This window comes from Chiloscyllium plagiosum, unplaced genomic scaffold, assembly GCF_037043375.1.
Source record: "Chiloscyllium plagiosum isolate Xiang-an unplaced genomic scaffold, Cpla_swu_hap1 HiC_scaffold_21, whole genome shotgun sequence".
NCBI lineage: Eukaryota > Metazoa > Chordata > Chondrichthyes > Orectolobiformes > Hemiscylliidae > Chiloscyllium > Chiloscyllium plagiosum.
The window spans coordinates 55,793,926-55,808,521 of NW_028270159.1; the positions used below are offsets into that span (position 1 = coordinate 55,793,926).

General features: G+C 44.0%; 1 protein-coding gene across 2 annotated transcripts in view; it reads left to right on the top strand.

Moving 5' to 3' along the window:
• Window positions 1-13,026, top strand: part of c8g (complement component 8, gamma polypeptide) — a 32,595-nt gene extending 19,569 nt beyond the window's left edge. Inside the window, exons 3-7 of one of the 2 annotated variants that reach the window (XM_087998594.1) lie at window positions 2,086-2,156; window positions 2,277-2,378; window positions 5,433-5,534; window positions 9,476-9,511; window positions 12,865-13,026. In XM_087998594.1, the coding sequence (XP_087854720.1) occupies window positions 2,086-2,156; window positions 2,277-2,378; window positions 5,433-5,534; window positions 9,476-9,511; window positions 12,865-12,887 (334 nt within the window). In that variant the 3' untranslated portion in view covers window positions 12,888-13,026. The remainder of the gene's footprint in view (window positions 1-2,085; window positions 2,157-2,276; window positions 2,379-5,432; window positions 5,535-9,475; window positions 9,512-12,864) is intronic. The other variant, XM_087998595.1, reaches the window with a different exon arrangement.
• Window positions 13,027-14,596: the final 1,570 nt, after the last annotated feature.

The following is a 14,596-nucleotide window of genomic DNA, read 5'->3' on the forward strand; positions in this document are numbered from 1 at the left end:
AAGGTCAATAAATAGATGAGAGCAGTGCGGTAGACATTGTCTACATGGAGTTTAGCAAGGCCTTTGACAAAGTACTGCATGGTAGATAGTTGAGTAAGGTTTGTTGTGGACCAGGCCAGATCCCCCTCAAACTATGTCAACAAGGTTAACCTAGAACCTAACTTTTCTTATTTTAAAGGCAGGTACAAAGTGGGTGTTCTAGGTATGATGGTCAAACCATTCAGCTTCAAGCATGGCTGAATGTAATTAAATACTACAGTTGAAACACAAACAAAAGAAATCAGAATTTAGAATAACCTAACTTTTAGAAAACCTAATGGACTCGATACAGTAACCATTACGAATTAACTGTTCCAATACAATAACATTCCATAAACATACCTCTTGGCAAAAAAGTAAATTCAAACCCAGATTCTTACATGCAGGAGGGAACCCGAGGTGTGCCAAGGGGATCAGTGTTGGGTCCACTGTTATTCATCTTTTATCAAAATGATTTGGGTGAATACTTAGGAGGTATAATTCGTAAGTTTGCAATGACACCATGATTAGTGGTATAGTGGACAGTGAAGATGGTTATCTGGGAATACAGTGAGATCTTTATCAACTGAGCCAGTGGGCGGAGGAACAGCAGATGGAGTTTAATTTAGGTAAATGCAAGTTATTGCATTTTGGTGGGTCAAACCAGGGCAGGACTTAAACAGTCAATGGTATGGCCCAGGGGAGTGTTATAGATCAAAACAATCTAAGGGTATAGGTTCATAGCTCTTTGAAAGTGAAGTCACAAGTAGATGGGATGGTGAAGAAGGCTTTCAGCATTTTTATCAGACAGAGCATTGACTATAGGGGCTGGGAGGTCTTTTTCCAGTTGTATAAGATGTTAATGAGGCCACATTTGGAGTACTGTGTGAAGCTTTGGTCACCCTACCATAGAAAGTATATTATTAAACTAGAAATAGTGATGAAAAGATCTGGATAAAGAGAGGCTGGATAAGTGGGACTTTTTCTCCTGGAGTGGAGGAGAGTTAAGGAGTGACCTTATAGAAGTCCATAAAATCATGAGAGGACTATACAAGGTAGATAGCCAACAGCTTTTCCCTCAGTCTAAAGCTAGAATGTGGGCGGCACGGTGGCACAGTGGTTAGCACTGCTGCCTCACAGCGCCAGAGACCCGGGTTCAATTCCCGCCTCAGGGGACTGACGTGTGGAGTTTGCACGTTCTCCCCGTGTCTGCGTGGGTTTCCTCCGGGTGCTCCGGTTTCCTCCCACCATCCAAAGATGTGCAAGGTCAGGTGAATTGGCCATGCTAAATTGCCTGTAGTGTTAGGTAAGGGGTAAATGTAGGAGTATGGGTGGGTTTCGCTTCGGCGGGTCGGTGTGGACTTGTTGGGCCGAAGGGCCTGTTTCCACACTGTAATCTAATCTAATCTAATCTAATGCGTAGCGGAAATTCTTCCACATAGAAGGTGGGTGTCTGGAATGGGCTGCCGGAGATAGTGGTGAAAGCGAGTACAATTTAATCATTTAGGAAACATTTAGACTGGTACAATGATTGGATAGGTAGGAAGGGATAGGGACCAATTGTTGACAATTAGGACTTGTGTAAATTGTGAAAATTGAGCAGCATGAGCAAGTTGAGCTAAAAGGCCTGTTTCCATGCTGTAGGCCTCAATGACTCTATAACCCAGCAGGTCTGGCAGCCTCTAAGGAGAGAAAGCAGAGTTAACGTTTCGGATCCAGTCACCCTTTTTAAGAGCTTCACAGATCCAATTCTTCTGCCCACAGATGCTGCCAGACCTGTTGGGTTTTTCCAGCAATTTAGGTATTTGTTACTTATTTCCAGCATCCTCAGGACATTTTCAGTGTTTTGTGTAATGTCTCCAGATCTGGATGAGACACTGTTTTCAGCGATCACCGTTTACCTTACCAGGTTCAGCATGTTGTACGGTCAAATGGTGAAACATCAGTAGAATTTCTGTGGGAAGTGAGGAACTCCAGCCCCTGAGGGAGTAAGCTTTCTGATCCGTTCCCAGCATGTTACCAACTGAAAGCAACATTCCCCTTTTGATTCCCTTTCCTCTCTTCCAGGGATGGACTGTGCTGGGACATAAAACAAGACTATAAGATGGATGCAACTCCTGGGAGATTCTCCAGGAAAAGTATGTAAAATCCTTTTTCTACCAGTTCCAGCTTCTATTCCCCTTCCCTCCCCTAAAGCAGATGACTTGTACAGACTTCTCGGTAGCCACCATTACAATCACAATTGCTTCATATTACAGATCGTGGAATTAAGACTGACATTGTCATTGCTGAAACGGATTACTCCAACTATGCAATCCTCTTCCTTCAACAAAGGAGGAAAATCACGGTCAAACTCTATGGTGAGTACAGCGTGGTGCAAACATGAGCCAGGGTTTGTCAAGATTTGTGAACCCTTGGGCAGGTAGCACACTTCAGACAGTCATAGAATCCCTACAGTGTGGAAACAGGCCCTTTGGCCGAAAAAGTCCACACCGACTCTTCGAAACGTATCCCACCCAAACCCATTTGTCTATATTTAGCCCTGACTAATGCACCTAATCTACATATCCATGAACACTAGGGGCAATTTAACATGGCCAATTCACCTGACCTGCACATCTTTGGCACTGTGGGAGGAAACCAGAGCACCCGGAGGAAACCCACACAGACACGGGGAGAATGTACAAACTCCACACAGACAGTTACCTGAGGCTGGAATTGAACCCGGGTCTCTGGCGCTGTGAGACAGCAGTGCTAACCACTGAGTCACCATGAGTCATACAGCATGGAAATAGACCCTTTGGTCCAACCAGTCCATGCTGAACATAAACTATTCCTATCTGTCTGCTCCTAGCCCCCATCCCTCCAAACCATTCCTTTTCATGCACATATCCAAATATCTTTTAAATGTTGTAATTGTACCCACATTCACCACTTCCTCAGGAAGTTCATTACACACGCACCACCCCCCCATGTAAATAAACTTGTTCCCATGTCTTTTTAAAATCTTTCTCCTCTCATCTTAAAAATGTTTCCCCTAGTCTTCAAATCCCCCATCCTAGAGAAAAGACAACTACCATGAACTCTATTTATACCCTCCTAAGCTCCAGTGAAACACATTCCAGCCTGTCCAGCCTTTCTTTATATCTCAAACTTTCCATATGGGCGGCACGGTAGCACAGTGGTTAGCAATGCTGCCTCACAGCGCCAGAGTCCTGGGTTAAATTCCCACCTCAGGCAACTGTCTGTGTGGAGTTTGCACATTCTCCCTGTGTCTGCGTGGGTTTCCTACGGGTGCTCCGCTTTCTTCCCACAGTCCAAAGATGTGCAGGGTAGGTGAATTGGCCGTGCTAAATTGCCCGTAATGTTAGGTGAAGGAGTAAATGTAGCGGGGTGGGTTGCTCTTCAGAGGGTCGGTGTGGGGCCGAAGGGCCTGTTTCCACACTGTAAGTAATCTAATCTAATCTAATCATATGAGGTAACATCCTGGTAAATCTCTTCTGAACCACTTCCAGCTTGATAATGTCCTTCCTATAACAGGGCGATCAGAACTGGACACATTATCCCAGAAGAGGCCTCACCAATGTCCTGCACAACATGACATCCCAACTCCCTGTAGTCAAAAGACTGAACAAGGAAGACAAGTGTGCCAAACACCTTTTTAACCATTCTGTCTATATGTGATGCAAATTTTAAAGTATTATGTACCTGCACCCCGAGGTCCCTCTGTTCTACAACACTACCCAAGGCCCTACCGTTAATTGTATAAGCCCTACGCTTGTTCGTTGTACCAAAACACAACACATCACATTTATCCAGATTGAACTTAATCTGCCATTCTTTCAGCCCATTGACCAATTTGATCAAGATCCCTTTATAATCTCAGAACACCTTCTTCACTGTCTACTATGCCACCAATTTTGCGAACGTACTAACCATACCTTCTGTATTCTTATCCAAATCATCAATATAAATGGCAGGCAAAAGAGGACCCAGAACTGATCTCTGTGAAACACACTGGTGCCAGGCCTCCAGTCCAAAAAACAATCCTCCCCCACCACCCCCTCTCTCCTGCCATTAAGCCAATTATGTATCCAATTGGATGACCCAAGGATCAACGTTTATTGGGTGTCTGGAGCACGGCAAAACCTTTAACTTCTCTGACCTCTGCCGAGAATAGTCAGTTTATAAAATTCCTGATTTCATGCTGATTGGCCTGTTTTTTTCCCGAACTCTTGCCTCCCCTTTTGTAGTCTTATACAACTGATACATGGGACTGTGTATCTAGCACCTCATCAGTAGTATTTTACAATGAATCAGTTATATGGGCAATCAAGGTGGTCACTTTGCACACAGGAAGATTTCACAATGAGAGTGATCTAAGGCCAATGAGAGTGATCTAAGGTTCATCATTTTTTTGGTCATGCTAGTTGAATAAGTGATATCTGGGTAGTAGGTCTACATGATGTATAAATAACATTATCGTGGATGATAAGTAGTAACTCTTGAAATATGAACTGTATTGTTTATTTGAGTGGGGTCTTAAATTCTAATGTACCATGAAATGCAACTTACCATGATGTCATGGAAAAGTGACAGAAAATTAATAAGTGATCACCGACTGAACTAAAACTTGAAAGTTTGATTTATTTAATCTGGCAGTTAATTAGTTTGTACAGTTTTGGATTACTTATTACTTTGGTTCGACCTTCAACATGTGACTCATATCTATTATGTTATTGCAGTCATTTGGCTTGACTCCAGCACCACCTCATTTTTAATTTTTTGTAATGATCTCTCTGCCTCATTTCATTGGATTATATATCATCCCTTCACTTGTTAATAAGCTGCTGACACTTTACTCACGCTGTCTGACACTCCTGATCATCTGCAGAGACTTATTATTTGACCAGTTGATGCTCCACTCACATAAATTGTCGGATCTTTTGATCTCTCTGCTGATAAATCCTGTGCCAGCGCGCTTCTCTCTCACTTCACTTGATGATTGGGGGCAGAAAGCTTGTGAATTCAAATAAATCTGTCAGAATATAACTTGGTGTCATGTAACTTCTGACCTTGTCCACTCCAGTCCAACACTGGCACCTCCGCATGTTTAATTGCCACTTTCTTGCAAGTTGGTGTTGAAAGAGATGCAGTTTTCTGTGCCAAAGCATTAAGGAATAGTTTAAAACTGTCCAAATGCCTCACAGTGAGCAGACATGAGTGGGCAGAAGTGATTTATTGCACTGTTCAAACTGCTCTCCAATGCACTGTATTCTAAGACAAATGTTTATCCAAGAGTGATCAATTCAGTATTCTGGGAGCAGGATGTGATGCCAAATGTTGTAATTGAGAAATTGAGAACTCTCCTGAACAGACCAGGCCACGTTAATGTTTTATTTCCTTATTTCCAGGGAGACGCATCGAAGTTAGTGAGCCTGTGCATTTGAAGTTCCGTCAATTTGTCATCGATAACAACATTCCGGAAGTTTTCATTTACGTCTTCCCTCGATATGGTCAGAATTTTCCCAATAAATAGAGTGGGCTTTAAGAAACATGTTCACAATTTGCTCACTCTTAGAACTGAGGATAGATATAAGGCTCAGATATATTAAAAAAAGACACTCCTCCAATCTGTTTGAAGGTTCACTTTGCCATGGTTCATTGCTGCCTTCAGCTCGTTCTAACTGTATCAGATACATGAAGACCTCAGATTTCAACGAAAACCAGCCTTGATTGGTCCACGTGAAATTTGGGGCCTTTGGAAGAAGCCTAATAGGCTGCTTAGTGTTTGAGAGGTTTGAGTATAATGGGGGATGCAAGGTGACCCAGTCTGAGTGCAGGGATAACCACAAAGTTAGGCAGTTCTTCATTTCCCTGATGATGGAAAACCTCTGGGATGTAGTGTCTGTTGTTTTAATGAATACTGACTCCATCTAATCCATCCCAAGGGTACTGGGTGGCTCTTTGACTGGGTCAGATATCACACCACTCTGAAAGGTTTGGTGTTAACATATGGAGTCAGCTGGATCCCCTGGAACTAGTTTTGATTGCCTGAAGAGAAGAAGGGGAGAGTTTTCCAGACATCTGTTCACTCTTCTTAACTTTACCTTTTCTCTGCTGTGGCCTGTCCCAGTCAAGCAGAAACTGCCCAATCAATAATAGTCACAACTGGGCATCATTTTAAGGTGGTTGGAGGAATGTTTTGGGGAGATGTCAGAGGTAGGCTTTTTATAGAGTCATAGAGTCATAGAGGTGTACAGCACGGAAACAGACCCTTCAGTCCAAACCATCCATGCTGACCAGATATCCCAATCCAATCTAGTCCCACCTGCCAACACCCAGCCCATATCCCTCCAAACCCTTCCTAGTCATTATCCATCCAAATGCCTTTTAAAATGTTGCAATTGTACCAGCCTCCACCACTTCCTCTGGCAGCTCATTCCATACACCCACCACCCTCTGCATGAAAGTTGCCCCTTAGGTCTCTTTCATATCTTTCCCCTCTCACCCTAAACCTATGCCCTCTAGTTCCAGACTCCCCCACCCCAGGGAAAAGACTTTGCCTATTTATGCTGGCCATGCCCCTCATGATTTTATACACCTCTAGAAGATTATCCCTCAGCCTCTGATGCTCCAGGGTAAACAGCCCCAGCCTGTTCAGCCTCTCCCTATAGCTCAAATCCTCCAACCCTGGCAACATTCTTGTAAATCTTTTCTGAACCCTTTCAAGTTTCACAACATCTTTCCGATAGGAAGGAGAACAGAATTGCACGCAATATTCCAACAGTGGCCTAACCAATGTCCTGTACAGCTGCAACATGACCTCCCAACTCCTGTACTCAATACTCTGACCAATAAAGGAAAGCATACCAAACACCTTCTTCACTATCCTATCTACCTGTGACTCCACTTTCAAGGAGCTATGAACCTGCACTCCAAGGTCTCTTTGTTCAGCAACACTCCCTAGGACCTTACCATTAAGTGTATATATCCTGCTAAGATTTGCTTTCCCAAAATGCAGCACCTCACATTTATCTAAGTTAAATTCCATCTGCCACTTCTCAGCCCATGGCCCATCTAATCAAGATCCCATTGTAATCCGAGGTAACTCTCTTCACTGTCCACTACACCTCCAATTTTGGTGTCATCTGCAAACTTACTAACTATACCTCTTATGCTCACATCCATATCTTTTATATAAATGACGAAAAGTAGGGGACCCAGCAACGATCCTTGTGGCACTCGACTGGTCACAGGCCTCCAGTCTGAAAAACAACCCTCCACCACCACCCTCTGTCTTACCTTTGAGCCAGTTCTGTATCCAAATGGCTAGTTCTCCCTGTGTTCCATGAGATCTAACCTTGCTAACCAGTCTTCCATGGGGAACCTTGTTGAATGCCTTACTGAAGTCCATATAGATCACATCTACAACTCTGCCCTCATCAATCCTCTTTGTTACTTCTTCAAAAAAACTCAATCAAGTTTGTGAGACATGATTTCCCACGCACAAAGCCATGTTGATTATCCCTAATCAGTCCTTGCCTTTCCAAATGCATGTACATCCTGTCCTTCAGGAATCCCTCCAACAACTTGCCCACCACCGATGTTGGGCTCATTGGCTTGTCCTGACCACCTTTCTTAAACAGTGGCACCACGTTAGCCAACCTCCAGTCTTCCAACACCACCTGTGACTATCGATGATACAAATATCTCAGTAAAAGACCCAGCAATCACTGAGGTAAAAACAATGACTTCAGATGCTGGAAACCAGATTCTAGATTAGAGTGGTGCTGGAAAAGCACAGCAGTTCAGGCAGCATCCGAGGAGCAGTAAAATTGATGTTTCGGGTAAAAGCCCTTCATCAGGAATACACTTGTATTCCTGATGAAGGGCTTTTGCCCGAAACGTCGATTTTACTGCTCCTCGGATGTTGCCTGAACTGCTGTGCTTTTCCAGCACCACTCTAATCTAGAATCTGGTTTCCAGCATCTGCAGTCATTGTTTTTACCTAGTTGATTTTAACCCTACTGCGAATCCTCTTGCAAGGATGCCTGCCTTGAAGAAGTTTTCCTCCTCTCTCTACCTGTATTCCTGATGAAGGGCTTTTGCCTGAAACGTCGATTTTACTGCTCCTCGGATGCTGCCTGAACTGCTGTGCTTTTCCAGCACCACTAATCCAGCAATCACTTCCTTAGCTTTCCACAGAGATCTAGGGTACACCTGATCAGGTCCCGGGGATTTATCCACTTTTATGCGTTTCAAGACATCCAGCACTTCCTCCTCTGTAATAGGGACATTTTTCAAGATGTCACCATCTATTTCCCTACATTCTATACCTTCCATGTCCTTTTCCACAGTAAATACTGATGCAAAATACTCGTTTAGTATCTCCTCCATCTCTTGCGGCTCCACACAAAGGCTGCCTTGCTGATCTTTGAGGGGCCCTATTCTCTCCCTAGTTACCCTTTTGTCCAGTGGTGGGTGTGTGGAATGCACTGCCAGTGGGTGGTAGTAGAGTCAGATAGGGATATTTAATTGACTCTTGGGCAGGCACATGGATGATAGTGAAATGTAAGGAATGTAGGTTAGTTTGATCTTAGATAAAAGGTTGGCACAACATCGAGGGCCAAAGGGCCTGTACTGTGCTGTACTGTTCTCTGTTCTTATCTGAACAATGAGAGTGTGAGACTGGGCTGATGGCCACGTTGTTCTATTCCTGTCCATTTCTCGATATGACACATTTCAAAGCTTCATTTGCACAATAGACACAGCATTAATGAGAGCACAGTCAAGTATAGGAGGCCCTGGGTGAGAGAGGGAGAGCTGCGAGAGAGAGGGAGTAAGCTGGGAGAGACAGGGGAATGTGGGGGAGCTGTGGGCGGGGTGTTGCTGAGGTAGGAGAGGGAAGCTGGGACAGAGAGGAGATGAGCAGGGAGAGGGAGGCAGAGCTGGGAGAGAAGGGGTGAGTTGGGAGAGAGTGAGCTGCAGAAGTTGGAGTTGGCAGAGAGGGGGAGCTGGGAGAGAGGGGATTGGTGGAGACAGGGGAACATACGGAGAGGGGGGGGGTTTGTAGAGGGAGAGCTGGTAGAGACAGAGCTGACTGAAAGGGGCAGCAGAAGGAGAGGAGGAGGTGGGAGAAAGGGAGCTAGCTTTGTGGGAGCTGGGAGACACAGTACTGGTGGAGAGGGGAGAGGGGGCAGAACAGGTGCTCCTGCTGGGGGTGAAATCAATGAGGTGATGACTGAGCGAGTGATTGAGAGACAAACTGATGATGTTCAGGATTCAGTATTGATATGAAATTTTATGTAACTGGAGCTGAAATTCAAAATGAAGGTAATAATGTTGTACCTGGTCAGCGAACACTTCCCTTGTCCTTGTTTGGTGGATTCTGATAAGCAAGTTGAGAATATTAGATGCTTCATGGTCATGCTGATCATCTTTTTCTCTCTCCCAGGACACTGCGATGTTGCTGATGAGTTCCATCAGCTCGGTAAGTTACTTAGCGTTTTCTTCACCTGATCACTCCTTGGCAGGTGAATGAGAGCAATCCTTCATGTTACTGCCAAACTCCAGCTCCACCTTCAGCTGCTTTCTCTCTTTCAGTATTAAGTCCTTTTTATTGTTTTGATTCCCAAACCATTCATGCAGAGCTCTAGGAGGTCCATGTCGTCCAGCTCGACACCTAACTGCCGTTACCTGGGCCTTGGGTCAGGTAGCAGGGCCTTTGTAATCCCTTGCTTCGCTGCTCTTTCCATTGTAATATTGGGAGAAAAACATTAAACACTTGCACCTTCAATCACTTCACAATTAATGAATTCCTTTGCAGCAATTGGTATCAAGTGGCAGCCCAGATATACATAGCAAGATCCCACAAAGAACTTATCATCCAATCATCAGTTTTTAATGACACAGGTCACTGTTCCCTTTCAGCTGAGTCTCTGCATGCTGATTGGCTTCTGCTTCCAGCAGTCATTGCCGCACTCAGACCTTGGAGGCTTGTCCAGCAGTGGCAAACATTTCGAGTCACAGAGTCGTGGAGATGTACAGCACAGCAGCAGACCCTTCGGTCCATCTCGTCCATGCTGACCAGTTGTCCGAACCCAATTTGCCCCATTAGTCCCATTTGCTAGCACTTGGTTTATCACCCTCCAAACCCTTCCTATTCACATACCTATTCAGATGCCTTTTAAATGTTGCAATTGTACCAGCGTCCACTACTTCCTCTGGGAGCTCATTCCAAACATGTACTCCCTTCTGCGGGTGAGAAAACGGAGATACTGACAGACAGAATATTGATACCTCTGCAACAATTTCATCTCCTCTTTCGTGACTGCCTCAAATCCATCTGCCCCATTCTCAACCCAAACTCTAAACCCTGAAGTACTCCTGCTGTTTCTCTACCTCTCCCTGTCAATCCTTAAATTAATCCCACTTTCCTATTCTTTCTCCATAGTGTTGTGTCAGTCCTCAGACTGATCCCATGACTTAACTGTCTTTGCACAGTTAATCTCTCAGGTATCTCGTACACATGGGCAATGGGAGGGTGCATTTACCTGAATCTACTGGTTACATGCAAAATACTGGTGGTGGCTGGGAGAACTCACCTCATCACTGCCATGAGATAAATGTGTGTTTAGAGAAGGTACAGCCAGGAGCAATGATAAATTCCAGTCTGACTGACTGCAATAGGTGATTCTGTCTTGGTTGATAAGGTCAGTCTTTAACTAGCTTTAATGAATTCATTATTCCCCTCCAATAGCTGATAGCAGTAAAGTCCCCAGTTACTCGGATCCTAAGCATCTGGAATTCCCCATTTGAATCTTGGATGTCAGTTGCATGAGAATTCCAGATGTTTGGGATAAACAGGGACTTTGCTGAATAACATTCCATCAGTCCCAAACACACTCAGGACATGATGCATCAGTCCCATGCTCACACTCCCTTCCCGTAGCCCAGTTACAATTCCAAGTGAACCCCTCCCCTCCATTCTCTACCTAAGCTGCCATTTGATTCCCAGACTTTTGTCACTGCCTGTACTGTCTCACCTATTGATTAAGTAACAAGCTTGGTAAATGGCTAAAACCCTAATAAATGAACAAAACTCTAAGTGACCATTGATAAACTATCTTTCCTTTTCCTTGCCCTGACTTCTGCTTTAATATAGTGATCACACTCTCCTCTTCCAACACCTCTTCACTATCATCCAGTGGGACTGTACTCATCTGGTTCCGTTCCTTTTTAATCATTGCCATTCCTTCATCGTAACTTTGGTGCCTTTCAAGCATCTATTTGTTGCACATCACATTTCTCATCTCTGTGCTGCCCTCAACAATAACAGGTAAAAACAAAGCATCAGGGCTTGCCAATGAGAGCCACCTTTACCCTGTGACATTTGTGTTGTCTTTTAATTATCAAATTCCTCATCCAACTTCATTCCTGAAGAGTATAAATACCGTCCAATTAAATATGAGAAGATGGAAACAATTCTCTTCCATTCCCATTACAAGCTCTCCTCCCCAGCTGCTGACGCAATCCCTCTCCCCCACCATTGTCTGAGATTGAGATAAACTCTTCACAAATTTGGTGTCACATTTGATGCCTGGGTGAACTTCCTATCCCTCCACCTCTGCGATATCAGTCACCATAGTCTCAGCTTTTCCACTCCTGAAACCCACAGCTGAGCCTCGGATCGATGCCTCGAATTCTTGACGAATGGCTACTCCCTACTGTTGACTCTATTATGGGATGTGAGCATCACTGGCTAGGCCCTGGAGGAATACACTATTGCTCTCGTTCTACTACTCTACAGATCCTAACCTACAATATAAGTATTTTTCCTAGCTCAAGAAATACAAAATTGAGAAGTTCCTTCATTCAGTCTTCCAAGAGAACAAACAGGTTTCACCCTGATGTGACAGCAAGGCTTTTTCAGAAACAGAAGTGATCAGGTAGACAAAACCTTCCTTGCAGGCTCCCCACCCCCACTGAAGACCATTATAAACTCCAAGTCCATGTTCAAACATACCCAACAAGAGCTTTCCAACAATCACAAGTCATGTGATTCTAGGAAAAGCTACTTTTTAAGCAAGCACCAAAGCCTATGTTGAACTTCTAATGACCTCTTTAAAAGAATCCACTCCAGATATCTCCACAATCCTTCAAAATTTAAGACTTCAAAAAAAAACAAATATGTAGTGTTATCATAACAGACTTTAAAACCTTCCTTAAAATCTATTTCTTCACCCATGGGCGGCATGGTGGCACAGTGGTTAGCACTGCTGCCTCACAGCGCCAGAGACCCAGGTTCAATTCCCGCCTCAGGCAACTGTCTGTGTGGAGTTTGCACATTCTCCCTGTGTCTGCGTGGGTTTCGTCCAAAAATGTGCAGGTTAGGTGAATTGGCCATGCTAAATTGCCCGTAGTGTTAGGTGAAGGGGTAAATGTAGGGGAATGGGTCTGTGTGGGTTGCTCTTTGGAGGGTTGGTGTGGACTTGTTGGGCCGAAGGGCCTGTTTCCACATTGTAAGTAATCTAATCTAAAAAAACTAAGCATTTGGTCATTGTTTGTGACTTGGTGTCAAACCATATTTGATACTTGCTGCCCTGAAAGGCCTTGGGGTGTTTTATTATTTTAAAGTTGCTATGTTAATATAGGTTGTTGTCATGGTAAATAAATAAGTGGTATGCCCAGTAAAGGCATGCCACTGTTATCATATAGATACAATCCTGTGTAAGCAGGTAAGACCACTAGTATCTTGTCGCAGTTCAAGTAATATCTCTGATAACAGCCCTTCTATGCCGTTATAGTTTATAGTTTTTGAATTTTAATTTTGTTTTGCAATAGATGACGATTTTGGAAAGTCTTGAAACAAGAAGCCAGGAGCCTCACTAAGTAGGCCCAGAGTGATTGCAGATTTGGTTTGCGTTTCTGCTACTGGATCTAAGCAACATCAGCTTTTCTGTCCTGTCAGTTTATCAAATAAAGTTGTGTTTCAGAAAATCTCAATTTTGTTGTATTCCCAGTACTCCTAAACCTGCCCTACTTTGTAAGGACCGACTTTGCCAGGTGAGAAAATCTTATTACAGGGAAACAAAATAAGGAGATTTGGAAAAGATGCTAATAGATTTGGGAGGTGATGATATTTTCAAGGATTTTGGAGATGTGAAGGTTGTCAGCGATAGGGTAAGGGTTTTCAAGATGAAAGGATTGTCATGGTTTTCTAAGACAGGGTCCCCACTTATTTTTCGACATACCATGGTCTTGCATTTTCCTTTTCAGTTGCTCATAGGAGTCTTCCATTTTCCATTTTCAGTCATCACCATTCTCCTTCTCCCTCTTGGTCAATATTCCCCTAATCTTCCTTTAATTGCTTCCTTCTAATGCCAAGCCAATTTTGCTGCCGTTTCTTGAAGATTTTCGCAAATAATCTTTTCTCCTGCACTGTCCTGGTCAGATCTACATGTGACTCCTCACCCATAATCATGTTATTGAGTTATCCACTTAATCCCCATTTCCCTGCACTTGGCCCACATTCTTTGAAACCTTTCCTATCCATGTATTTGTCCAATTGCCTTTTAAGTGTTGTTAATGTACCCGCCTCAACCACTTCCGCTGGCAGCTCATTCCATATGCGCACCACCCTCTGTGTAAAATAGTTGCCCCGCAGGTTCCCTTTTATTCTTTCCCCTCTCACCTTAAACTGATGCCCTCTAGTCCTCGATTCCCCAACCCCAGGGAAAAAGACTGACTGCATTCACCCTATCCAGGCCGCTCATGATCTTATACACTTCTATAAGATCCTCCTCAGTCTCATACTCTCGAAAGAAAAAAGTCCTAGCTCATCCAACCTCTCCCTATAACTCAGACCATTGAGTCCTGGCAACATCCTTGTAAATTTCTTCAGTATTATTTCCAGTTTAATAACATCCTTCCTATAGCAAGGTGACCAAAACTGAACATAATGCTCCAAGTGCAGCCTCACCAACATCCTGTACAACTGCAACATAACTTCCCAACTTCTATACTCAATGCCCTGACAGATGAAGGCCAGTGTGCCAAAATACTCACTGCCCTTTCTACCTGTGACTCTACTTTCAGAGAACCGTGCCCCTGAACTCCAAGGTCCCTCTGTTCCACTACACTCCTTAAGGCCCTACCACTCACCATGAAACTCCAACCTTGATTTGACTTTCCAAAATGCAAGATCTCACAATTGTCTATATTAAACTCCATTTGCCATTTCTTGGCCCACTTCCCCAGCTGATCAAGGTCTTGCTGAAATTTCGGTGAACTTTCCTCACTGTCCATGATACCGCCTATTTCAGTGTCATCTGCAAACTTACTAACCATGCATTCTCATCCAAATCATTAATACAGATAACAAACAGTAAAGGGCCCAGCACTGGCCCTTGAGGCACTCCGCTAATCACAGGCTCCTAGGGCTGATACAAACTGTCCTCTGGACTGGCCCAGCAAGCCACTCAATTCGAGGGCAGTTAGGGATGAACAACAAATACCAACTCTGCCAATGACGCCCACATGCCACGCAATAATTTTAAAAAGTCCAGAGAATCTC